Raw genomic sequence first — 27,845 nt, 5'->3', positions numbered from 1 at the left:
TGTTACTGAGGAAGAGCATAGGACAAGTACAAATAGCTCCAGAGCTAACTGAAGTGGTTGGGCCAAAGCCGAAAGGATGCTCAGCTGTGGACATGCCTGGAAGTGAAAGTAAAGTCCAATGCTGCAAAGAAAAATACTGCATAGGAACCTGGAATGTAAGATCTATGAACCTTGGTAAGCTGGATGTGGTCAAACAGGAGATGGCAAGAATAAACATTGACATCCTGGGCGTCAATGAACTAAAATGGACAGGAATGGGCGAATTCAATTCAGATGATTACCATATCTACTATTGTGGGCAAGAATCCCATAGAAGGAATGGAGAAGCTCTCATAGTCAACAAAAGAGTGGGGAAAGCTCTAATGGGATAGTTAGGCATCCTTCAGTCTCGAAAGACTATGGTAACGTGCTCTGTATGGAGGACTTGGAACAGCGTCTAGTGTGGCTGAGGCCAATTCGAGAGTGACAATCTCTTCCACACTGAAGACAAATCCAATCTGACCCCTGTCCAGCTCCCTGCTTTTGTGACTTCCTCTTCACCTCGGCCTGCTGGATAAGGGTCTCTTCAAATTGGGAGAGGCCGTGATGCAATGCCTGCCTCCAGGCTGAACGCTCAGATGTCAGGGTTTCCCATCTGTTGAGGTCTATTCCTAAGGCCTTCAGATCTCGCTTGCAGATATCCTTGTATCGCAGCCGTGGTCTCCCTCTGGGGCGATTTCCCTGCACTAATTCTCCATACAGGAGATCCTTTGGAATCCAACCATCAGCCATTCTCACGACGTGCCCAAGCCAACGTAGACGTCGCTGTTTCAGTAATGTGTACATGCTGAAAATTCCGGCTCATTCTAGGACTACTCTGTTTGGAACTTTGTCCTGTCAGGTGATACCAAAAGTCCATCTGAGGCAACGCATATGGAAGGTGTTCAGCTTCCTCTCCTGCCATGCACAAAGGGTCCAGGACTCACTACAGTACAGGAGTGTGCTTAGGACACAGGCTCTATAGACCTGGATCTTCGTATGTGTCGTCAGCTTCTCTAATGGGATATAATCTCAAAAATGATAGAATGATTTTAATACGAATCTGAGGCAGACCTTTCAACATCACAGTAATCCAAGTTTATGCACCAACCACCAATGCTGAGGGGACTGAAATTGACCAGTTTTATGAAGACTTACAACACCTTCTAGAATTGACACCAAAGAAAGATGTTCTTCTCATTGTAGGGGACTGGAATGCAAAAGTAGGGAGTTAGGAGATAAAAGGAACAACAGGTCAGTTTGGCCTTGGAGTTCAAAATGAAGCAGGGCAAAGGCTAATAGTGTTTTGTCAAGAGAACAAGCTGGTTATCACAAACACTCTTTTCCAACAACACAAGAGGCAACTCTACACATGGAAATCACCAGATGGGCAATACCGTCATCTTTTAAGATTTTAAATAGTTCAACTGGAATGCCATCACCTCTACTGGCCATGTTGTTAGCCAAGCTTGATTATATTCTCTGCAGGCAAAGATGGAGAAGCTCTATACAGTCAGCAAAAACAAGAACTGGAGCTGATTGTGGTTCTGATCATCAGCTTCTTATAGCAAAATTCAAGCTTAAACTGAAGAGAGTAGGAAAAAACACTGAGCTAGTCAGGTATAATCTAAACCAAATCCCTTATGAATACACAGTGGAAGTGAAGAACAGATTTAAGGAACTAGATTTGGTGGACAGAGCGCCTGAAGAACTTTGGATAGAGGCTTGTAACACTGTACAGGAGGCAACAACAAAAACCATCCCAAAGAAAAGGAAATGCAAGAAAGCAAAGTGGCTGTCCAACAAGGCCTTACAAATAGCAAAGAAGAGAAGGGAAACAAAATGCAAGGGAGATAGGGAAAGTTACAGAAAATTGAATGAAGACTTCCAAAGAATAGCAAGGAGAGACAAGAGGGCCTTCTTAAATGAACAATGCAAAGAAATAGAGGAAAATAATAGAAAAGGAAAAGCCAGAGATCTGTTCAGGAAAAGTGGAGATATTAAAGGAACATTTTGTGCAAAGATGGACATGATAAAGGAGAAAAATGGGAGGGACCTCACAGAAGCAGAAGACATCAAGAAGAGATGGCAAGAATACACAGAGGAATTATACCAGAAAGATTTGGATATCCCAGACAACCCAGATAGTGTGGTTGCTGACCTTGAGCCAGACATCCTGGAGAGTGAAGTCAAGCAGGCTTTAGAAAGCATGGCTAACAACAAGGCCAGTGGAGGTGATGGCATTCCCATGGAACTATTTAAAATCTTAAAAGATGCTGCTGTTAGGGTGCTACATTCAATATGCCAGCAAGTTTGGAAAACTCAACAGTGGCCAGAGGACCCAAAGAAGGGCAGTGCCAAAGAATGCTCCAACTACTGGACAACTGCACTCATTTCCCACGCTAGCAAGGTTATGCTCAAAATCCTCCAAGGTAGGCTTCAGCAGTATGTGGACCGAGAACTCCCAGAAGTACAAGCTGGATTTCAAAGGGGCAGAGAAACTAGAGACCAAATTGCTAACATGTGCTGGATTATTGAGAAAGTCGAGAGTTCCAGAAAACATCTACTTCTGCTTCATTGACTACGCAAAAGCCTTTTACATTGTGGACCATAGCAAATTATGGCAAGTTCTTAAATGGGAGTGCCTGACCGCCTTATCTATCTCCTGAGATACCTATATGTGGGACAGGAAGCAACAGTTAGAACTGGATATGGAACAACTGATTGGTTCAAAATTGGGAAAGGAATACAAGGCTGTATATTGTCCCCCTGCTTATTTAACTTCTATGCAGAATACATCATGCAAAAGGTCAGACTGGAGGAATCCCAAACTGGAATTAAGATTGCCGGAAGAAATATCAACAGCCTCAGATATGCTGATGATACCACTCTGATGGCAGAAAGTGAGGAGGAATTCAGAAGCAACTGTATGGCAGACTAGCAGGACCACTGTATCTACACCAAGAGGAACAGGAACTTGCCGCACTAGTACAGTGTTAAATAAATGAGCAAGGATCTACAATTTTAGGCAGGCCTGGATGACCAAACCAAACACTCTAGTTACTAGCACCACTACTTTTCTACCGGTAGGGCTAGTGGCAAGTGCAGTCAGTGTGGTATCACTGCCTGAACGCATTATGAGCACCTGACACAGATGTACTACTATTCCCATCACTTCTCACCACTGGCTAAGGCAGATGGGAACCAGAGTTCATTAACATTTGGAGGATTACCGATGCTGCAGCCCTGGAATTTAGCAGGGACATACATTATCTTTGTAACCCTTACAACAACCCTGTAAGGGGTGTGTGCGTGTGAATACAGTACTACGGATGCTGTATTAACAGAGAGGAAAGGGGATAGGCCTGACTAAATCCGGTTAGAAAGTCCATGAAAGAAGAGAGATCCGAACCAAGAAAGAACTTTCGGACTCATATTTCAGCAACTGGTACCAATCCAATACCATGCATAGTACCTTGAAGGCAGTGTCATTTAAAACAAATGCCACTTCCTCGTGAGTAAACACGCGTAGGCTCGTCCTGATCACGACTACACCCGCCTCGAAACAAACAGCCAGGAAACTTCTCTCGGACCGACTTACCGGCTGGGAGCAATTGTACTGCGATGGGTGGCTGAGAAGAAGCCTCAGCCCCGGAACGACGGGCAGCAGCCCCAGAAGAAGCAGAGACGGCACCCAAGCCGCCTTCCTCATCGCCGCCCCTGCTGCCAAAGCGAGGCCGCCCGCTCGCCCGCTTCCGGGACCGAATCTGGACGGGGACGCCAAGGCGGCTCTCGGGAAACTCACCTGAGGAGGAGCCAAGGCGAGGGAGGGGGCCGGGTTTTGAGGGAAGGGGCGGAACAGCGAGGCGTTCAGGAGGAGCGACGCGACCTGAGGGAGGCGAGACGGTGGCGCTGGCCCAAAAGCGAAGCCCACGTTCCCGCTCCACGGGATGGATACCTCACAGGACGAAGTGTTTGTAGAGTTCGGCTTCGAGAGCCCGGAATCAAAGTGATTTAGGCGCGAAGAGCGGAGCTCAGGAAGGCGTGAAAAAAAAGGGGGCCTGGTTTCGGACTCTGAGGCGTCGCCGTGGCGCGAGAAGGGGCGGTTCCACGAGGCAACCGCCGAGGCTCGTGGCTCTCGCGCGCCTGACGTTGGGTTGCTGGAGGCCTTGTTACTGTCCCTTGACTTTAAGGAGAAAGTTCACACTTTCTTGGTGTTTATTCTCGTTGGTGGGACAAAGTTTTTTTTTTTTTAAAAGGACATAAAGGGGCTAGTTTTTTATTCTCCTCAAGTATAGGTCTTTCGCCACGTTTTCGAGGGAGGCTGTGGCACAGACTTACCCGCCTCTATTCTCATCCACCAGCTGAGCTGGGGGGGGGGGACTCGCTCCAAACTGAGAGTCGGTGTGTTCTGATAAGCGACTGTTCTGCCTCATAACACTATTTTGAGATTGAAGGGGAAAGGGTTTTGTAAACTGGTTTGCACACCTGAATTACGTTTCAGGAATATTCAGTTATTTTCCCGGTAGTTTCTTATCCAAACATTGATCAAACCTGGTGATGGTTAGGTGCAGCAAAAAGGCTATATTATATGCCTAAAAGCCATGCCACTTTCTGAGAAGGCTCTCTTGTCTTTCTTGAGAAAGGAGCCAACTAGAAATGGATTTGGTTTGGTGTTAGTATTCCAGCCTCTCTCCCTTTCTGTTTTGTAGCAGGAAAGCGGGCTGAGGATATCCAGTTTGGTTCTGTTGGGCTAAGCTCTCTATTTGTATTGGCAACTTCAGGACAAAACAACTGGCAGGTCTTCCAGCTTTGCACCTGCAGTAGTAGCACTGCAGAAATCATCATAGCCGACATTTGTTGCTTCAGAATTGGAACGACATTTGACTGCTTGATTGGTCATGTCACTATTGCACACATGGGGAGCAGTACTGATTAATAGTTTCAATAGCTGTGAGAAAGTGCAGTGCATGAGCACCTTAGCCTTCCCCCCATTACTTAAACAATAGAATATCAGTAAAAAGGTAGTACAATCTTAACAAGATGATTATTACAACATACCTTTTGAAAAAGTGGGGGAGACCCATTCGGACAATGCATCCTAAAAAGTCTAGGTGAATCCAACCTCCGCCATTACTTTTCTGTATTCCTTAAAAATAAAAATACTGTGCTCCATACACTAATCCCTTTTCTTTGTTAGCTTAAGTTTTTGATTTGCAATTTTATGGAATCTCCTTTCTTTCACATGGCCTTTCTCTGACATATGTAACACCTGGATCTCTGTAATTTTGTTATTTCTGTCCCAGAACAGTGGAGGCATGTTCACAAAATGTTCCAGAAAAAAAAATTATTCCCTTTGCTCTTGTGGGGGATGAGTGGGATCCTAACTGTCCCTAGAAAGTATTGCAATAGCTAGTCATTAACAATCATTTTCTAAATTTAAACTCTGGTGACTCATGGAATCAGTGCACATACCTCGATTGCAGCTTGATTGGGCTGAGAGTCATTCCAGTTTTTCTCAGTAGCGCCACAAATGAATGTATGTGTTTTGGAAGTGACCATGTATCACAAAACATTTTGGGTATAGCTCATTAATTCTTTAAGACTACAAAATTAAGTTTTACTGAAAAGTATTCTTTTTCCAGTAAATGAATCATGTGTCTGTCTTTGTCCTGTAGGAACCTTTTAACTTTAACTGTTTTCTGAAGGTCTCAAATTATTATCTAGATCAGGTTCTAAGAGCACAGTTTTTCATTGTCTGAGAAATTTTATTATCTATTACAGTCTCTTATCTACTCTCACTGAAGAAACCATGCGTTTTCATTCAATTGCTGTTTCCTCTGCTGTATGTATACAAGACACCCCTCTCTTGCTCTTATTGTTTAGATGAATATAGTTCTGTTCTGTCATTTATTTCACCAATTTCCAAATGTGACTTGCATCTTTCCACAATGTTCAAGTGTGTCAGAGCTATAGCAAATAATCTTTTCTAAATAGTGTATTGGTTTATTTGCCTAATGCATGTCATTAGATAATACTGAATTTCTAAAAAAATGTTAGGAGAATGTATAATTTCTATTTCTTTGTGTTATTTTGAGCACAAGTTTGCAATTCTTTAAAAATTCTTCTACAAAAAACCTATACTGGAGAAAAGTATATTTATTGATTTGTGTTCATAATAGCTTAATCAATGAAAAGAGCAGAAAGCAAAGGAGGAACATGGACAATTAATTCTGTAAACTCATAAAAATATGATGAGTAAGTGTTAATGTATATACTTGTATTGTAAGAGACATTAGGGAAATGTTTTCATGTTAAAAATGGCTACTGTGTAATCCAGTGAGGGGCACCAACTTTGAAAGGGATCAGATACGTAAATTCATGGAGGCTAGGCCTATGTAATGCTAGTTACTGATATCATGTCCTATGCCTCTTAGTATTTTTTGGGGTGGGGGCAAGCAGGAGGAATGCTGTTTTATGCATGTCCTGTCATTGCACTTCCCATAGACATTTGCTTGGCCATTTTGTGAACAAAAATATGGATTAGGTAGACTGGTCTTATGATAGTATTGAAGCCATTGTCCATTTTATAGTACACTTAGCTCAGTTATTAACATAGAATATCTATAATATTTATTTTATTTGTAGAATTTTGCATGAGTTCATTTACTTAGACTATTAGAAGCAGGATATAAATTTGCCAACAGTGATGGCAGATAAGAGGGGAGAGATCCACACAATTAATCCATAATGAGTCATCATATAGATTACCTCATGTTCAAATTAATTCTAGTTTGAGTAGCATTTCAAATAGTTGATGTAATAGTTAATGCTTAGAGAATAGTTCAGAGCAGAGTGGGGATTTTTTGGCAGTCCAGATGCTCTTTGACTGAAGTTCACATCATCACTGATTGTTGGTCATGCCGGCTTGGCCTGATGGAAGTTAGAAACCAATAATATCTAGAAAGCTGCAAGTTCTCCACCCTTACTTTGGAATATTCAAAGTGTTTCACATCTCTTTAGAGTCTGAAAACATTTTAGAGGGGGTAAAATCCTCAGTTACTTCATAGAAATAATACTGGAAAAAGAAAATCTATATTGAAAAGTCAGTATAACACAGTTCTTTTAATTATCTGCATATCCATCTCATTTTTTAAAAAAAAAATACAGATACTTTTTTGCTATCTGTTTAATTTCATACTTCATACATTATTGGACTAAATCCTGTTGCTTAGCATTGTAAATCACACTAGAGTAGGTCCATTGAATCAGTGGTGATATAGAGAGTCCACTCCTCTGTAAGTTTAATTGATTCAAATCAACCTACTCTAATTGTGGCTAACAGTAATTTGCAGTTAAAGTAGGCCCATCTGAATTAAGGTAACTTACGGCGGAGTCAACTCAATAAATCCCTGTTGATTCAGTGGGCCTACTGTAGTATGATTTACTAAGCTAAGCAACAGGATTTTGGCAATAATATATGCAACAGATATGTTATGTGACTTGCAGAAATCATAACCTTAGTTCTAAATCCATTCCATGTATTTCTTGTTAACAAGGCTTATAGCTATTGGGTAAGAAATCTGGGAAATATGTCCTTTAAAGAAACCTTGAATAGTTTTTCTAAATAAAGATTGATAATACTGGGTTAGATAGATTTCTGATATATCTTTGGGTAATGTTTCTGTCTGTATTTTATGTAATGTTAGTGCAACACTGGTTGGATAAAATAGTTCCTTGAAGTGGTTTCATTACAAATTGTTAATACAATCTGTTATTTTCATATAGGCTGATTCAGCAAATCTTAGCCCCTTTTTTTCCTTGTGAGGTAAGTTATGCCTGAAATTCTAAATATAGGTTGCACTGATAGAGCTATAATAGAAAGCCATTGGGGAAGTAATTTGAGAATGTGTAAGTAGAGAGTGGCAGGAAGATTAGGTCTATTTTCAGCCCATGTCAAGAAGGAACATATATAAAAGGAGTTAGGATAAGCCAATTCAGACATTGTTATAAAATTTATTAGCAATTTTTAAAATAACATAATTCCTCAGGTAAAAATGCAATCTTACAGATATATACATTTATCTCACACCAAGGCAATTTTCTAGCTCACTTGTGAGTCATTCACTCTGTTTATTTAAAATGTGTGAGAAGAAGGAGAGACTAGAGACTGGTTGTTCTTTTTAAACTTATGGCAGGCTTATCTTACGGTTACAAACCATACAGCTGTATTTAACAAGGGCAATTTGGCTTTCTTAATTTCAGTAGTTAATTAAAACTGGGTTTAAACTATGGGTCTTTATAAGAAACTGTATCTGGGAATACTTTTTGTATATATAGCATGAGTATGTCAAGTTAGGATGGAGAGAAATACAGAGTAATTGTTTACATCTTAACTGACTTATGCCTTTGAGAATCCAGTTCAAACAATTAGGGGGAAAAGCCACATATACAAGTCTGTATCTTTTCCAATAAACATTTATAGCTAATGATCAGAAGAAATCCAAGGAGTGGCTTCTAAAATTTATGCATGGATCCACTTCGTAATAAAATTAATCAAAAAGTGTGGCTACACAATTTTTGGCTGGATCAGTCCTCTCAGCTGAATGAGTTGAGAATAAATATACTAGAACAATACTTAGCTTTACTGTTCATGTAGTGTATGATTTCTGAAATTAGTGAGAAAATATAGCCTGAATAATTCACTATCATACCTTATATTATCTTGACTTTTGAGCAAGATTACAGTAAGTATTATTTCGAAAGCTACTTTTCTTTCACTTGTAGAGTTTCACTCTTTTGGGAATGAGTATTCCCTCTCTGTCTCTCTCTCCAAAGAAGGCACAATGTAACCTCATTCATTCAGACACTTTGAGATAATCAAACTTGTCTGCAATAGAGGTATATTCAACATACACATATTATTTTAAAGCATAAAAATATCTATTTGTGGAGGCATGCAACATTTTCATTTCATAAAAGGATATGGATGTGGAAGCTCTGGGTATGTGAGTTTATAAGGTGTAGCATTGTAAGAGCAGCTAGTGTACTTCAATGAGACAACCCTGAAACCTAGAAATCTTTCCTCGTTCAGATGTATAGTGCTTATAAAATACCTCTTTCTACATCAGTGCTGTAGGAACTAACAAAAATATTAGTAAGATCCTAAATAGAGATGATTTCTTGAGAATAATTGAGTGATAAATATTATTTGAAAAACTTGCCTTTCTTGACAGAAATTTCCAAATAACAGCATGTTGGTAACAATGGCCAGTACCATCAAATACTTTGAATGTGTAATTACATTATTTGTTTAACTTGTTTAATGTTATTCCTTGTCTTTTATACTCTTGAATATTTAACCTCTGCAGTTGAAGTTCTATATAAACATGAATATTGAAAAAGATACTAGCTCATATGTTTTATATGGAACAGATGTGCAGCATGGATGGAGAATAAGGCTGGGATCTATTTTATATTGTGCTTGTTTTAGTATATAAAGTCTCTGATACCAAATACCTGGTATGAATATTTTGAACTGCCCAGTAATAAATTCTGTAAGATGTTTTTGAGAAGAGATATAGCACTGACACCAGAAAGGACTTTGAAGAAGCCTACTTAGGCATCAGGGGGCAGGGGAGCCTTGTGCATACTAGTTTTAATTTTTTTTTTAGAGAAACAGAAATAAAATTTAACAAAAAGTAATAAATCACGATCAAAAGGGTCTGTATGGTGTTGAGTGGAGAAGGTAGGAGAAGCATTGGCAGTGCCAGATTAGACAAGATGCCATCTTGTCAGCCACCTGCGCTTCCCTGGCAGCTCTGCTAGCCACTTTTTCTTCCCAGTTCCATTTACCAAGTGTCAGAAAGCTTTTCTTTCTTTCTTTCTTTCTTTCTTTCTTTCTTTCTTTCTTTCTTTCTTTCTTTTCAGAGGTCGCTGTCTTTGTTTTCCATTGACCCCAACAACCACATCTGTTTGAAGGGGAAGGGAAAAGAAACAGTCCCCATTTTCTTCCTCATATTTGGGGACAGACATTCCACATAATGTCAGGAAGGGGATAGACCTCTCCCTTTTAGTTTCTCCCTTACAAAATATTTTATAAGAAGTTGTTGCTGAATGCACTGGTATAGTATAGCGAACATTCAGTCACCATAACATGCTTTGGAAAAAGAAAATGGAACCTATTTGCTCGCTTCTAGGGCTTGGCTGAAAAGGCTAAATTGGAGCAGGCTGGGTTGCTGAAGATTTATTAATTTATATAATTTATTTATTCAGTTTTTATATTACCCATCTAGCAAATTGCTCATGGCATACACACCTCAAAAGATCTTGTTCGCCCATTTCCCTTTAAAGGAGAAGGGAAAAAAGACAAACAAAAGTACAGTAACTCTCCTCCTTGCCCCTCCTTCTTCCTGGATGAAGCTTTAATTTTTTAAAATTTTTCCCTAAAAGTTATAGCACGCCAGTGCTGACCTGAGGTTTAAAAAACGTTGCTTCCTTGCCCTCACCCTCCACAGAAGAACTGAGGAAGTTTTTAAAATTTCCCATCATGAAATAGCTAAGCTTAAGCCCTTTAACATTCAGAAATTGAAAGCAGATGGCAGTGACTCAGTGGGCTAGCTATCTGGCTGCAATGCCAGAGGTTGGGAGTTTGATTCCCCAATGTGCCTCCATGACAGGGACTGAACTCTACGATCCATAAAGTCCCGTCCAGCTCTGTAGTTCTAAGATTCTAAATTGGTTTGATCCCAGCAATTGCATGTGCTGGAACTGAATTAAAATAGAGTGATCCTACCTTCATCTAAAAAATTATTAGCCCCTGACAGGGAGCTAAAAAGATGCAGGGACAGGCTGCTTCATGCTGGCACTCTGTTGTGTGATCACTGGAAAACAAGCAGACCAAACAGCAAGACAAATCCCTGTGTAGTTGCACCCTCAGTCTCTTCCTTTCCTTTACTGGATGGTGATGGTGGAATGGCAAGCATTGCATGTTCTTTCCTTACAAAAAGAGGGGGGAAAGGGTGTGGAGTGTCTGCTGTCTTTGGATTCAAATGTGTCTCTAGACCTTATGTGAGGTGAAGGGAGTTCAGTGATCTAGTGGCTCATTCTGCAGGGTATCCAGTCTGACTATAGCAAGTTTTTTTTTAAGTGTAGATGTATTGTTTGGGGGTCCTCTGGATTGCAGGATTCTGAACCTGTGCTCCTGCTAGGGAGAAAAGAATGCAAGACTGCTAGGGACCAATAGGTAGCTTGCTTAATTTAGGTGTGATAAAATTGGATAAAGTAGATAGTGCACTAAAAAGTGTGCTGAGGAAACCAGTAGGTGGTAGAGAGACTGACTTTCAAAACAGAAGAACAAAAGAGTGAAAGTATGAGTGTTGCAAATCTTCACATGGGGTCAAGAAATGGAAGGGCAGTGTGCGGGTGAAGAGAGAGGCAAACAACAGAAGATTGACATGTTGGAGACTAAAGGTCAGGGGACCAAAGGAATAAGCTTGCTTAGTTTATTGTTCAAACCTTGACAGTTATGGTATTCCTTTATGAATAGCAAAGAAGGAATGTTTCATTAGCCGTGGATTCTATTGCCCCTGCATCTCTGTTACGTATGACAACTTTGAGGTTGTAACAAAAGCTTCTTAATAATATCAAAACTGAATATCTTTTCTATTGTAAAGGTTGGATAACGGAAAATAAGCCTTAAATAATTGGTGAGGTCAGACACAAGTCTGCAGTGTTTTATACTCTACATTCTGTCTGTAGTAGTGGCAGTACAGAAAATGTGTACACCAACACTAGAAGAGAAAATGTGGAAATTTATGCTGCCAGAAGCTGGTACATATTCAAAAAGAGCATATTGGCTTTCTTCGTTCTTATTTGATTTCAATTTCTGACAGTATAAAATGTAGGCATAAGAACATGCTCCCTAAATATGTGCATTTTATTATGAACTTCTCATATGATAATCTTCACATTAAATGGATACTTGGCAGGAGAAGTTAAGATTACACAATTGTCCTTAGGAAATTGGAGAATGTTACAATAAAAACATTCCAGAGTGACAAGACTGGGTCACTTCAGTCCACTTTCTAACAGCAAACTCAAGTACTGAGTACTACAAGGATTGTAAATTGGCCCATTGAGGAAATATTAGTAGGCTTTGGGAACCTTGAGGTCTGCAAGAAGTGCAGATCAAAATGAAAACCAACCTTTTTGAAAATGCTAAAGGGGTACTTAGAAATGTATACTTGGTAACCCCTGAATGACAGTTGGAAAAGAAAAATTGAACACAGGACAAAAGGGAATGGAATGACCTGCTTGGAAGTAATGCTTGTTAGAACTCTGAACAGGGACCTTCCTTTCAGGAGAACACTGCAACGAGAGCTTGGAAACACCACATTAGTGTTAACATGTTAAATTCTTAAAGTAATTAATTTGTTAATAATAAAATGTGAAGAAGTACCAGTAATTATGAAATCAGTTGGTTACACATTAATTACTCTTGTTACTAATGTGAAAGTTTTAGATTTTTAAAAATAAATTAAAATTACTAACAATAACTAATCCCCATTGCTCCCTCAAAATGAATTAAAATATTACAAATGGTATTCATTAAAGTTTTAATGTTATTGTTGGTTAATTATTAAAATAACTAATTTTAACATCAGTATTGAACAAATTAACAAATTGGGATTAGCAAATTAATTGTAGTGAATTATTTCCAAGTACTGGCTGCAACATTGTTTCAGGTCCCACCTGTTTCTCCCAAGAGCAAAAGTAGTCTTCCCATGAAAATCTGTGGGATACCTAGAATTCTACCTATATGTAGAATAGAATGACTTCCTAGGTAGGCAGAATTTTTTTTTTTGGGTAAAATAATATTGAATAGAAAAAAACTGAAAATTCTCCTAATGGGAACTATACATTGGTGGCAAAGACCTCTAATAAGAAGTGCTAAAGGCTCTGACAGTGATGAAAGTAAAGGGAACAGTAGGGCTTTTTTTACCCTACCTGAAATAGATAAGGTGCTCTTAGAGCAGCCGGAGGCAGGTGAGAATTCTCTTGAGATAATACAGGGTCAAGGAGAGGTTAAACAAAAAGAAATACTCTGCTTCTGTATTGCTGAAATTGAGGTACTGTTGCAGTATGTCCACTATGAACTAGATCAAGGCTGATAATTCAGTTTGTGTTGTGGTATATCCAGTATTGAACTATTTGATCTAGTACTGTATGACCCCCTTAAGCAGAATAGTGTCTCCATTTCTGCAGTGTCCTGCTCAAGGTCTGGATCTAGTTGAGCCTTGCCCTCCCCCACCACAGCATTATAGTGCTTATTTGGGGGGCTGGGAAGGGTAAACTCTTGCCCTCATGCTGAGGGACTCTGTCCACTATTTCACTCAACCAGAACAATCATTTCAGCAGGAGGAGGAAGGTTCTCTTTCAGCAAGTTCTCATGTCTTTCATGGAGTACAGACTCCATTAAAATTGCATGAAATGTAAATAGTAAGAAAGCAAGTGTAGTTCTCTTTGGCTTTTAAGTAAAAGTCTGCTTTGCCCAATTAATTTCCATATAAGAATTTTTAATATGTGTAAACCCTGTCTTTCTAAGGACGCCATTGTTTCATTGTACATCTGATAATTTCTCTGGGTCATGCTTTGTTATAGGGTTCCAAGGTATTCCTACCTATCCTCTTACATTTGCTTATACCTAATCAGAATATTAAATTGGATGACACTATCAATTCCTTCCAGATAAAGTTATTAGCTTCAGTTAGTTGTACTTTACATATTTACACTTATTTGTCAGGAAAATTAAGCTCAAAATGATTGGTCATTGCTTGTGCCTCATTCTTTTGGATGGTCTGGGAAATATTAATTAGTTGGAAATGTTAACTGTCAGGAAAGGGCTGTTCTGCTCAACTTCCATGAGAAACAGTGGCAGACAAAGCAATCATCTCTTGTATTGTGAAGTATAACCCAATCCATATAAATGGTTAATCTTCTCTAGAGATTAACTGGGCAAACTGTCTGCTTATCCATTCTCACTGTTTCATAATTCCTGTTCCATGGTACATAATATGTCAAAAATCTTCTTTAGTATGCAGAATGTGTTTGAAATTTGGCTTGTTCTCTTGGGAATGGTTTTGTGTTTGCTTTTAACCATCTAATGAACTATTTATCTGCCTGAAAAGTTGTCCCCTTGCTTGTCAAATCATATTTGAGTCTGAGTATGTGTTGCAAAGTGATCTCAAACCCTTAGAAAAAGACACAGGAGCCTGGCTGAGACCCATACAACTGTTATATTGGCATCAGTCTAGAGAAAGCAATGATACATTGCTTTAGAAATTATCAAGAAATGTAAAAAAATGCATTTGCCCTTTTGTTGTTGTTGTTGTCAATAGTCATCAACAGGGTGGGGCTAGAATTAAGAGCTAAAAAAACAAAGCAGAAATAGATGTGGTCCTGTACATAGTGCTCCTTTGGCTGTCCCTTCAGACGGTGGGGGTTGGGGTAATAAAACAGATCAGATCCCTTGCAGTAGCAGCAACATCTGCATCATTGAAATCATCAACATCTTCACCATATATGTTCACCTGAAGAGATATAGAATGCAGAATAGTTCTGGGGTCAAGGGAACTTCAGCTCTGGATCATTAACTCCACATTTCCCCCCATCATTTAAATCATACAAGATAAGGAAAGAAAGGAAATACATCCATAGTAACCAGTTTGGTGAAATGACTGGTGGTGACTGGGGAAGATGGAAGTCTCAGTAGGTTCAGTAAAGGTCTTTAGTCTGTGGTGTAGACAGTTGTCAAGGTGCACAAGTGGGCATACTGAAAGAGTGGTGTTTTTCCCCCTAGAAAACATCCAGTCTTTAGTTTCTGTAAGATTCCATCTGCAGTGCACAAATGTATCCAGCACATATGCCCAATACAAAGGGAAAAGAAAGTACATATTATGGAACCAAACCTTCACCTGCTGTGCCCCAGACTCTCCCCCACATTAAGAAGGCAGTAGCTCTTTGCTCAGGTGCACTGAGATCAACCTTTTGTGTGTATTTGTTACAACCACTTGAGCTGAAATGGCAACCACCCACCAGCAAAACTGTACTGGCACCAGCAAATAGTCCACTGTTCACCAATCTCTACTTACAAACATCTGCAGGACACCTTATGATTCTCATCAATCTATATCAGAAAGAGGGTAGCCTAATAACAATGTTAGCGAATAGACATCTTAGTTATTGATAGGATTTTCATAACAGGAGCAAGTAGTGTCATCTTGTGCTTGAAACTGAAAATGTCTTCATCTAATTGCAGAATCCCCAATGTACAATGATAGCTGAAGAACCTATTGTAGGCAATTTGCTTTTTCTCAGAACTATTGGACACTTTTTAAAAAGTGGTCCCATAAATGCAAAAAGATGTTCTACACTTCCTATAATCAGATCATTAATATTCAACCATAAGGCTATTCAATATGTGATCAGACTGTTTGACAGAAATTCTAGCACCAGTATATATTAAAAAAGAAATACAATATTGATTCCTGTCAGATGGGTATAACATAAGTTGAAAGAAGATTTTGCATGAGTAGGAAATTATGCACATTCATATGGAACCATAGAAAATAAGCACTGAGACAGGATTTTTTCTACATTGCCTACTTATTTTGCTTAGCCTCCCAAATATGTTGATTGAATATGCAGAAACTGACAATGTGAAAAGGTTAGCTCAAACTACTTTGTCAATATGCACATTCTCTGTGTGAAGACTATTCATTTTTAGGCCTTCTATGAAATTTTCATCATATTCTTCATAATTGCTTGGACAGCATGCTTATTAATCTCGTAGCAAGTAAAATTCATTACCTATGCTGTCACTTTATGCATGTTCTCCATGCCTTTATGTAAATCTGCAAAATTCTAGCAGGATGCTTTCCTTACTAAATATATAAGAAAACAATACATTATTTATGATGACTGGGGTACATGAGAGACACTTTGTCTGGCAAAACGTGCTCACATAGTACAGATGGTAAGGAAATAGCACCCATACATAACCAGTGGATACCAGTATTATACTATTTGTGGCATTAAGTTCTAGATCAGAAAACAACCAGCATCTCAGTTAATTACTGAGCACTGGTCAACACAGCACGGGTAATTTTGAAGTTGTGTTGAAAATTTCTTGTCCAGTTAGAGCTGTTGTACACATATATCACAATTTCACATTGTATGATTGTTCAATACTCCATGTCTTATAGCTGAATGTGTGAATTCATTCAATGGAAAAGTTTGCTCTCTTTCTGTTACTACTTTAATAGTGTGAGAACTTGCTTGCTTCAGTGCTTTGCTACACTACTTTGGCAGTGTAAGGGACTTTCACACAGTAGCACCATCCATTCCAAAGGAGGCTTATGCTAACATGAGAAAAAGTCATATTTTTGCTTCCTTCACTGTGGTCTTGGGGTTCAGTTATTATCTTTGTGATGCCAGAATGGTTCACATTAAATCAGCATCCATGTTATAAAGGTAAGGTAAAAAGGGCTGTTTGAGTCGTACAGTATATTATTTGAGATTATATGAATAGCCTTTGAGGTATTAGATCTGGTATGGCTCATTTACTACTTAATGTTACAATCATAAAGCAGTACATTCTTACATATATCCTCTCAGCAGTAAATCTTATTGTGTATAGTATTGAAGTGGCAGCTGTTTTGCATTAATAAAATCTGAATGAAAGCACGTAATGTATGTGTATCCCTCAAAGCAGGAGGTCTCTGTCGATATCAACATATCTTCACAAATCAAGCATAAAAGTAAAATAAGAACCAGCTACTTCCAGCAGATTCTGCTTCATTTTAGAAGCAGCATGACTTCTCCCTAATGCCTACGATGGGATTCTGAGGAATCTGCTATATACAATGTGTATACATAAGGCACAAATGATTAGTTTTCTTTGAGCAAGATTTCATTAATTCTTTATAGATGGCTCCTTATATTTAAACCAAATCCTCTTCGTTAGATTTTGAAGCCTTCTATACGTGTATGTGTGGCTGAAGAGAACTGTAAGGGTCCTAACCAAGCAAATTTGTAAAAAATTAGAATCCAAAAAAGGCCTTTTCTTTCTGGCTAATGTTGTTAAAACAATGAATTGACATTTCTTGGGGAACATTATTAATCTTTTTCTCTTTGTTAACTTCTTTGAACAGGTTCTTACTGAAAAGTACGAAAAAAAAACCACTATTGGCTATCTATCTCTGATTTAAATGCATTTTTCTAGCTGCTTTCTGCTATGTAACATGACCTCTAGGTGCAGTCCTTTTGCTCTGAGCTATGTACCGTATTTTTCGCTCCATAAGACGCACCTTTCCATAAGACGCACCAATTTTTTAGGAGAAGAAAACAAGAAAATATAATCTGTTTTCTTCGCTCCATAAGATGCACAGACTTTCCACCCCCCTGTTTTGTGGGAAAAAAGTGAGTCTTATGGTGCAAAAAATACAGTATATTCCAAAGGAGGCAGCACACATAGTTTCAAGATTCTGTTATTGCACTAAGTATCTGAGGCTACATTTTCTGTTGCTGAATTGCAAGCTACGCATATCAACTTAATCATAGTCATTACTGTCAGTTACAATGGTCATAAAGTCTGGGGATGCAAATCTCAGTGGTGAATTGCTGCGAGTTAAAAGTCAGCACTTGTATTTTTTGTCACACATCAGCTGTGTGAAATGGCATGGGGCAAAAAATGACAAGTGCCACCTTTTTAACTAGCAGTAATCCTCTGAATTTTTGACTACGTAAAAGCCTTTTACAGTGTGGACCATAGCAAATTATGGCAAGTTCTTAAATGGGAGTGCCTGACCACCTTATATGTCTCCTGAGAAATCTATATGTGGGACAGGAAGCAACAGTTAGAACTGGATATGGAACAACTAATTGGTTCAAAATTGGGAAAGGAGCACAACAAGGCTGTATATTGTCTCCCTGCTTATCTAACTTATATGCAGAATACATCATGTGAAAGGCTGGACTGTATGGATCCCAAGCTGGAATTAAAATTGCCGGAAGAAATATCAACAACCTCCGATATGCAGATGATACCACTCTGATGACAGAAAGTGAGGAGGAATTAAAGAACCTCTTAGTGAGGGTGAAAGAGGAGAGTGCAAAAAGTGGTCTGAAGCTCAACATCAAAAAAGATCATTGCCACTGGTCCCATCACCTCCTGGCAAATGGAAAGGGAAGATATGGAGGCAATGACAGATTTTACTTTCTTGGGCTCCATGATCACTGCAGATGGTGACAGCAGCTCTGAAATTAAAAGACACCTGATTCTTGGGATGCCTGTTTCATGGGAGGAAAGGGATGACAAACCTCAACAGCATCTTAAAAAACAGAGACATCATCTTGCCGACAAAGGTCTGCATAGTCAAAGCTATGGTTTTTCCAGTAGTGATGAATGGAAGTGAGAGCTGGACCATAAAGAAGGCTGACCACCAAAGAATTGATGCTTTTGAATTGTGCTGGAGGAGGCTCTTGAGAGTCCCCTGGACTGCAAAGAGAACAAACCGATCCATTCTAAAGGAAATCAACCCCGAGTGCTCACTGGAAGGACAGATCCTGAAGCTGAGGCTCCAGTACTTTGGCCATCTCATGAGAAGAGAAGACTCCTTGGAAAAGACTTTGATGTTGGGAAAGTGTGAAGGTGACGACAGAGGACAGGATGGTTGGACAGTGTAATAGAAGCTACCAACATGAATCTGATCAAACTCCGGGAGGCAGTGGAAGACAAAAGGGCCTGCCGTGCTCTGGTCCAGGGGGTCACAAAGAGTCGGACACAACTAAACAACAACAATCCTCAGAAACAAATGTTTGTTGTCAAAGGAAGTCATAGTGCAAACTATATGATCAGCTGTGAAATTACTGTAAATATATCCAAACATATATACATAAGCAATGTGTGGGTACTGTAGTACTGTATGTACACATCTCTGAATTGGGATTATGGTAGACATTGGCCACCTAATTTTCTGCCTTCTCTATTAAAACAGCCAGGGTTTTATCTCTGACCCCAATTGCTTATATTTTTCTGTTGGCTAGAAATGCCAGATTCTTTCAATGTAGTTGTCTTTATTATTTTATGAACTTTTTCCATTTTATGGATACCCTTGGAACATGTTTTAAAAACTGACATTTATCTTCATTTAGTACAACCTAAAATCCTTTAGCCTCATTATTGAGTTGCTGGCATACGTATATCTGTGTTTTCTTCAACATAATCTAATATTTCTTAGCAATGCTATTACTTGGTAGGTTCTTAGTCTTATACTTGTACATTTGTTTTTTCCTTCTTGCAAGTAACATGTTCTTGCTCACTCCAATTTTTTGTTAGAGTTGCTTTCTCTATTTAAAGCAGACATTCTCAACGGGAGCCATATGACTCCCTGGGAACCCCAGGCAAACTGGAAGGGGGCCACAAACTGGAAACAGTTCTTCACACACCACCTTGTATTATGTGACGTAGACAAACCTGATTCAGCCTATATTTCTTTCATATTGTGTTTATGTCTGTGAAAAAAAAAGTTGAGAATGGCTTCTCTAAAATAGTTCTTCAAATGTATGAACTTAGTCAAAAGGATTAAATTCCTGATATATATATTCTACTAAATCAATGACTAACTCCTGAAAATAATGATTTAGTGTCACCGTATTATTATTATTCTGGTAGTTCTCTCTGTATTAACAGACATGAGATATTCCCCCACTCTCAGGTTGCTGGTGCCAGCTCAGTTTTTAGGAATGGATCTATTGGATAATCTTGGCAAGTTTACCACCCTTTAATGAGGAGAATCATTGACAGAACTGCAAAGGGCAATACTGTATACTATTCCCAATTTGTTACCATGCATGTTTAAGGAAGTGCAGGAAAAAGAAAGTGAACACAAGATATGCAAAATCAGTTAATGTTCAACCTGCCAGTGGGTTGCAGAATAGTTATTTAACACCAGGTACACTTTGTTCATTTTACAAACTAAAAAAGGGAAAAAAAGTTTACCCCTTTCCCCAACCACACGTAGAAAAGCACTTAAAAGTTCAAAGGTAAAGCTTGGCACACTCCAAATACGAAATGATTTACTTTACATGCAGCAAAATATACAAGAATTGTTATCCCCCCCCCCTTAAACAAACTTAATTCATTATATTTGCTTGGCACAATTGCAATTTGTTTTAAAAAAATAGTTGAAAAATACTGAAACTGACCTGAATTCAAGTATTACGGTTTCTTCAACAGAAACATTATCAATGCAATAAAACATCACATGAAATATATCGAAATGTAACTCCTCCTCACTTGGTTTTCTTTTTTGTTGTTTTGTTTTTAATCTTTTTCTATACAGTTTTAATGCCAACACAATTCACAAATTGTATTCAAAATTAATATTATTGCATTGTTTTTGCATATCTTGTGGAACAGAAAATGCAAAGAGTTACTGATTCCCCTTTCAAAAGCAGAGACGGTGGTTTATTTTTTCACTCAAATGACCCCAGATACAGCTCTCCTGCAGTTTTAACCAGGAAGTGGAGAACTGTATGATCTTACATACTTTCAAGCATTCACTCACTCACTCACTCACCCACTCAGTCCTGTTCATTCATTCACACACCCTAGCACTACAAATAATCCAAATCGATCAACCATATGTGCAAGACTATATCAAGTGCATTGCCTACTATCCTTAAATTATAAAACAACAACAAAAAAGGATTTCCCAGTATTTCAAATAAAATTATAAATTTTGGTGTACATGATGGTTGGCAAAACTCTAATATTAGTTTCTACCAAATTTCAGTTGAAGAAAACAAAATTTAAATAGTACAACATAATCAGATCAAACCAACATTTGCAATGGTGAAAAACAAAATGGTAGGTGATTACAAAACTTTGTAAACACTCCCTTCACTCCTCTCCTTCAAAAAATAAAATACAGTTAAAATAATGTATTAAAAAATTAGAACATGCTTTCAAAAAAATAATTAAACTGCAAAAACAAGGAGAGATCTACATAAGCCCATCACCATCTCTCTTCGAAATGGTTGGGTTGCCTGGACTCCAATTGGACGGAGCTGGCTTCCTGCTCTTTGAGCAATTGGGACAGCTACCTGTCTGAGCTCTGATTGGTCGGCAAGGAAGATTGCCTGAGCTCTGATTGGTTAGCAAAGACAACTGCCGAAAGTCTCTGCATTTCCATCAAGAAGCATCTGTAGTATTGCCACTTTCATCTCCTGTACCCTTACAGCTTCTGCTCTTTTCTTGTCAAGAAAGTGTGGGGATCTGTTGCAGAAGTCTTCTATTCCATTTGTAGATCAAAAGGGCCTTGGCTTCATGGAGATGGTGAGGCTCATACAGAATATGTGCAAAATGATTCTTTTTTGTACAAGCAACGTTGAAAGACACCCGTTTGATGCAGTGTCCTATTGGCTAGGGCCATCCACTGGAAGCTGAGGTTTTCCTTCACATTCAGGAAGTAGCTGTTGTTCCTTGTGCATGGACTGAAAAAAGGAGGGAGCTGACTCTTCTCCTTTTACTTCTCCTCATTCTTCCTACATGGACACATGCTGGGGTTGTATATTTCACTCCTGAAAAGCTCTTTTATACCACCCAACTGATTCTTCCCAACAGAAATGAATGAAGAACGCTGTTCTGGTTACTCCTGGTCACGAGAACAGTGAGGCACTTCTGAAACAAACCCATTAGGAACATTGAAACAAATTAAAAAAAAACAGCATCACTTTCAGCCTTGGCAATTACAGGCTGCTGATATAAATCCTGCTGTCCACAGGCTCCTCTTGACTTTTTCTACAATCTAGGTTTTGGGCTGCTTCCGCTTGGTCTCCCATACAGTCCTGCCCTGGGTCCCTGCAATTAACAAAAGGCAAGAGGTTGCCATTGGGGCTTGGCTTGCTGTTACCATTGAGAATGTTGTCTGCAGCATTCTCCATCTCTTCTATCGTCAAATCACAGGCATCAGCTAGTTCTTGAGTTGTGGTTTCAATGAACTTTGGGTCTTGAGCAAATTGTATCAGTCCTTCTGAAATCAAGACCTTTAATGAGCCAAGGATTAAACACAAGAAACAAAAATGGAAATCAGTATTAATATTACCTGGTAAAGCAAAAGCCATAACAGTACCTGTGAAGACTGATGGCTAGAGATGGGCATGAACTGAACCACAAACCAGAAAAAACACACAAACTGAATTGATTTGTGATTTGGTTCATGGTTTGATTTGGGGATCCTGTTTTGCTGAACTGTAGAACTGAACATTCCCCCCCCCCAGTGTTTTATTTTGCAGCAAATTCCACTCCTTCCATGGAAACCGGGCCCACTTCCTGTGCTCATGTACCTGCTGCTCAGCTGACAAGTGGGCACATATGCACAGGCGAGAGTCCTGGCTTCCATGCAAGGAGTTGGGTCTGCTGCCTCTCAGGATGGCGGCAGCAGAGGAGGAGGTGGCAGCTTCAAGATAAGGCAAGGAGGAGAAGGGGGCAGGGAGAGGAGCTGGCAGGTTTTTTTTTGCATGAAGCCAAAAAATGAAACATGAATCAGTTCATTTTGGGGGGAGGAGTTTGTGATAGCTCATGGTTTTCCAGTTCGTGCCCATCTCTATTCATGGCAGTAAAAATCTAGTGACGGAGGCTTAACATCACAATGGTCTGAATTTGAATTCTAGAAGTGGAACAATTGATACAATGGGGCTCTTTAGTTGTTCCCTTTTTTCTGTAGCATTCTGTTGCCCCTAAAAATCTTCATTTGGACTTGGAGGATGATTGGACACTGAATAGAAACCTGGGAACTGAGGGAGAAATTGACAAAAATAATTTCTCTTTATATGGAAGAGTGGAATCTAAGCACTGAGAAAAATATTAGAATGTTTACTGATCAAAGAAATGTTATTTTGACTCCTAGTCCTCCAATCTACTCTTCAGAGCCTGTAAAGCAACTTCTCTTTATTACTCAGCATTATTAACACACACGGATACATCTGTTGGTATCCTCCTGGTTTTTTGGCACAGCAGATTTTAGTTTACTGAATAGCTCTTTAAAGCAGTGGTCCCCAACCTTCTTGACACCACGGACTGGTTGGGGTTGGGGACAAGGTCTGTGGGGCGGACGACGCTCGCAGGGCATGCGCACATACTCGTGTGCATGCGCGAAGGGTCTGTGCAGGGGGAGTGCATGTGGGGGGGCACAATATCTGTCTCCATGGACTGGCACCGGCCACAGACCGGGAGTTTGGTGGCCCCTGCTTTAAAGTATTAAACTACCCTGCCTCATTCTGAACCAGCAGCTACAATGATTGTTTTTTATAATATTCATTTTTAAAAACCATACGAATCCCAGGTGGGGGATGGAGGGTTATAGTGGTGCAAAAAAATTGGAGGGCAAGCATATTGTTAAAGCTTAGCTACATCTCCTAAGCTACAACTTCTTCAGTTTCTATTGGGTAAACATCGGGCAAACGTCATCTCCCTACTGAATTACTGCTCAAAAATCCACATAGTTCTCAAAGACTCCATGATGACTATGGAATTATGGAATTAGTAATTTAGTGAGATTAATGCTTTATCAATTTACTGTCTTTATTAGATGCCTTTCAAGACAATAATCTTTCCAAGGAAGCTTTCAATATGAAACATTGTAAGTCAATATTAAATTATAAAAGCATCTTAAATTTAATCAGTTTTTAAGCAAGTAAATTAAAATAAAATCTAAACTTCGTGTTTATTTTTGTAGAAAAATATGCTTTCTTTATGCCTATGCAGAATTGGCCAGAATCCTACTGAGTGAAAGCAGAGCAGAAAGACAATCATGTGCATTTCCCAACAATTGTGGCAGGCTCCTTTAAAATGTATTGTCTCACATTGGTTTTAAAGTAGATGGTGCAACAGAGGGTCAAAAAGAGCAAAAAAAGATACTGCCTGAAATCCTATTGCTTAGTGTAGTAAGTCACACCAGAATAGTCCCATTGAATCAGTGGGATTTGGTGAATCAACTTCTCTGTAAGTTCCATTGATTAAATGGACCTATTCTAGTTGTGACATATGCTAAGCAGCAGGATTTCAGCCACGGTGTGATTGCCCTTATATGCACAGTTTCTCTTAATACGATTCTGGCAATAATGTTTATATATATGGTGTTATGTCCCTGAGGATCAGATTTTTAATAATTTGCGAACTAGCATTTTGTGCAATGATCCCCATTTAACTGTTATTGTCCTTGTTACAGCTATTGCTAATACTGCATCAGCTTACCGCTTCAACAAGGCTGTTAGCACTGCCGTGAAATTGCCTGCCACACACTCTGGTCTGGCTGGGAACTGTGAGGGAGACTGGCCTGGCTTTTTGAGTTCTTCTGGCGCTGGTGCTGTCAGAATACAAAGAGCTGCAGTATACTGATGGGAAGCTATTATTGAGTTTTTCATTAGACTCCTCTCCATCAAGTTGCAATGTTTTAATAGGTTGCTGTGGCCAATCTTGTGTACAGAGAGTAGTAGGGGGTGTGGCACATGATCGAGAATACCGTAGAGGTGAATGGCTTCTTTGGAGATGAGGACTGAGACCTGCAACTGCTAGTGCCTGTATATAGAGAGAACAGAGACCACAATAAATTATTATGGCTGCAATTTGAATCATAAAATGGAAAAGAAACTGTAAACATGATTTGAAAATGGTTCACATTTAACTAGGAGCCCCACTGTTGTGATTTCTAAGACACTAATAGCACTGCTATAATGTTTTGCTGCTGTGTACTTTCTGTTCTGTGTTACTAACAATAATGTCTTGTGTAATGGTAGAAGGTAAATGTAACCTGGTCTCAAATTCACTCAATTCTAATGCAGTCTATTAAATCGAAATGCAGAGAAATTATACATGGTTTTGATAATTTCATTCAATGCTACATAGAAAATTAGTAGACATAGCAGTTTGATAGATTGCAAGATAGCTTAGAAAATTCTCATGTTTATGTGGTACAAAGGTCTATAATGTTGTTGATTCTCCAAAGCTTAGCTGTTCTTCATCTCTGTACCTAGTGGAAAGTGTATTTCCCACTTCACACCAGTTCACCAGAGTCAATTCACAAAGATGATGATTTATTTGACTTGTCCTCCCCAGAGGTCCTATAAGTGTAAGCAAGCACCTCCACTTCTGCCTTTTTGTTGAAGTTCTGTTCATGTTTATGGATTTCAATGGCTTCCCTGTGCAGTCTAACATAGATACAGATTGCTGGTGTTGTCCAGTACTTCAGTATTTTGAAATCAAATTTTATGTCCAGCTTGTTTTAGGGCATGTTCAGCTACTGCTGATTTTTCCAGTTGTTTTAGTCTGCAGTGTCTCTCATGTTCTTTGATTCTGGTGTGAATGCTGCATTTTGTGGTTCCAATATATACCTGTCCACAACTGCAAGGTATCCAGTATACTCCTGCAGTGGTGAGGGGTCCCTTTTGTCCTTTGCTGACCATAACATTTGTTGTATTTTTGTGGTGGGTCTGAATACTGTTTGTAGGTTGTGTTTTTTCAATAACTCAGCATTTGAGTTATTCCTAGTTCTTTTCTTTGTTTTCTATTTTATGTATGTATTTATTTATTCAACTTCTATATTGCCCATCTGTCTACCAAGGCCACTCTGGGCAGTTTACAACACAGTAAAACAACAGACAACACTTAAAAACTGAACATAATAACAATACAAAAAAACAAATTAAACCTATCAAACCAAAAACAGAAAAACAACATAGAACAACTAAAAATAATTTAAAAGGCAAGGTGACAGAAAAATAGTATAAGTGCTGAAAAACATCTGCGCTATGATTATGTAAACTCTGGGAAAGACTGTCTAAATTCCCAGTGAAGGGGACAGGTGAATTTTCAGGTGGGAGATTATTCCAGAGGTGGTGGACAATCTCCGAGAAGGCTTGGTTTCTGGTCTTCTCTTTCCAGGCCTCTCACAGGGTCAGTAATCTCGACTGCTCATCCTCGAAATATTGGGTAGGTCAGGCAGATCCCACTGGAAGAAGGTGTTGCACCTTGTTTAGGGCCTTGTATGTCAACATCATCATCACCTTGAAGCTGGCATGCAAATGAACAGGTAACCAGTGCAAGGCAGCCACAGTAGGGAAGATATGATGGTATTATTTTGCTCTGCTCAATAATTTGGCTGCCATAGTCTAGAACTGCTGAAGTTTCCTTACCAGCCCCATAGGCAACTCTACATAAACAGCATTATAGTAGTCTAATCTCAAGTGCATGGACTAGTGTGGTGAGGGACCCAGTGTCAAGGTAGGGATGCAGCTGGGCAATCTACCTCCAATGGAAAAAGGCAGAATGGACTACATATGTTACCTGGACTCCATTGATAGTGCTGGATCCAAGAGTACACCCAGATTGCAACCCTCATCCTTAGCAGAGAGAGTAGCCCCCAGAAGAGAGTGAGGCCCACAAACTGCAGACACTAGGGGCACCCACTCACAGGACTTCTGTCTTGTTGAGTTTCAGCGTCAGATGCAATGTTTGGGATTTTGAGCTTCACTTATCTGGATAGCAAATTATGTTCTCCTTGTGGCCTTCATATTAGCTAGCTAGATACTTGATGTGATTTTTGCAGTTTTAAAGTTAGATTCTATTGGAACCTGTCTCCGGATGCTCTCCAGCCTCCTTCTATTCTGTTTCATTGACCGTAGTTGTTGATTATGCCAAAAGGCTAGACGGGCTGCTAATGGAGGGGGAGTTTGGGCGCGATTGTGTCAGCATCCCTGGTTGCGGAGTATACAATCCCTCAACCAGAGCTTCAACAAGAGGGTCATTCAGATCAGCTGGTACCCCACCCAGTTGGATCCTATTTGGAAAAAGCAACAGGATCAGTATGTTCTTTTTGCCAAACCAAGTTAGTGAATGAATAGGTGAATTTTGCAGCAACTGTAATGCCAAATACAGTGCAGTACAGCACCTGAACTGCAATTTTAGAAGAGGTAGCCACAGCATGTACTGTACATGAAAGCTTACATTAAAATATAATAGTTTTTAAGGCACCACGTGTTTTTGTCTTGTTTTGTTTCTTTGGATTTTGCCTGATACATGTGAACTGGAAGATTACCAAACTGTAGGTGATCATAGCTACATTCTTGCTCTTCAGCCAAAGATACAAGTGGCACACCAGATGTAACTGATACATCAAAATTTGGGGCATTCTTGGCACTATACCAGTCAGGAAAATAATTGGGCTGAGAAGCACTATCAGGTTGTATAGATTACCATTCAAGTAGAGTGGTGCCCCTTGACTGGATTCTTTGAAATGAAAGCTCACCTGATGATGTACAAGATGCACAGGTAGGACTGTCTTCTGGTTGACTTCTGTATTTTGTTTCTTTTGTTTCCTTTGACACTCCAGGTGAAAGGATGCTCGTCGACCTGCAATGCAAAATACATAGAAGTGTGCTGATAAATCTAACCCACCTCCATAATCCAGATGGGGCTGGAAGCATGTGTCATGAGGCAGACATAACTTCCCAATACTGTATTCACCTCATATCTTTGAGGGGATGATGCATTTGCAGTGGAGAGTAATATCAGAATGGGGTGCTTTCCTGCCTTGCAATTAACAACTACTTTTAATTTTAATCCACTCTCAAGTAGTTTTATTTTTAGCTCACTTTTATCCCAAGCAGATTCTGAGACTGGGTAAGCATTGTTAGACATCTGTAAAAGAAAATTACCAGCCCCAAATATGTCAAGCCTCTTTGGATAATTCTCACTGAAAACAGAT

General features: G+C 39.3%; 2 protein-coding genes across 17 annotated transcripts in view; both read right to left on the bottom strand.

Moving 5' to 3' along the window:
* IL17RA (interleukin 17 receptor A) overlaps positions 1 to 4,129 on the bottom strand; it is a 32,188-nt gene extending 28,059 nt beyond the window's left edge. For 2 of the 3 annotated variants that reach the window (XM_020789079.3, XM_020789080.3), the window contains exon 1: positions 3,620 to 3,811. In XM_020789079.3, coding sequence (XP_020644738.3) covers positions 3,620 to 3,730 — 111 coding nt within the window. In that variant the 5' untranslated portion in view covers positions 3,731 to 3,811. The other variant, XM_020789081.3, reaches the window with a different exon arrangement.
* A 3,885-nt stretch (positions 4,130 to 8,014) lies between these two features.
* Positions 8,015 to 27,845, bottom strand: part of CACNA1C (calcium voltage-gated channel subunit alpha1 C) — a 658,158-nt gene continuing 638,327 nt past the window's right edge. For 8 of the 14 annotated variants that reach the window (XM_078376324.1, XM_078376328.1, XM_078376323.1 and 5 more), the window contains 3 exons: positions 27,387 to 27,490; positions 24,338 to 24,661; positions 18,376 to 22,128 (listed from right to left, as the gene is read on the bottom strand). In XM_078376324.1, the coding sequence (XP_078232450.1) occupies positions 21,832 to 22,128; positions 24,338 to 24,661; positions 27,387 to 27,490 (725 nt within the window). In that variant the 3' untranslated portion in view covers positions 18,376 to 21,831. Of the gene's footprint in view, positions 14,610 to 18,375; positions 22,129 to 24,337; positions 24,662 to 27,386; positions 27,491 to 27,845 lie in introns of those variants that run through there. The other 6 variants (XM_078376325.1, XM_078376337.1, XM_078376333.1 and 3 more) reach the window with 3 other exon arrangements.

The sequence above is a fragment of the Pogona vitticeps genome, chromosome 5, assembly GCF_051106095.1.
Source record: "Pogona vitticeps strain Pit_001003342236 chromosome 5, PviZW2.1, whole genome shotgun sequence".
Classification (NCBI taxonomy): domain Eukaryota; kingdom Metazoa; phylum Chordata; class Lepidosauria; order Squamata; family Agamidae; genus Pogona; species Pogona vitticeps.
The sequence above is the reverse complement of the archived record's forward strand: the minus strand, read 5'-3'. Positions and strand labels throughout refer to the sequence as shown.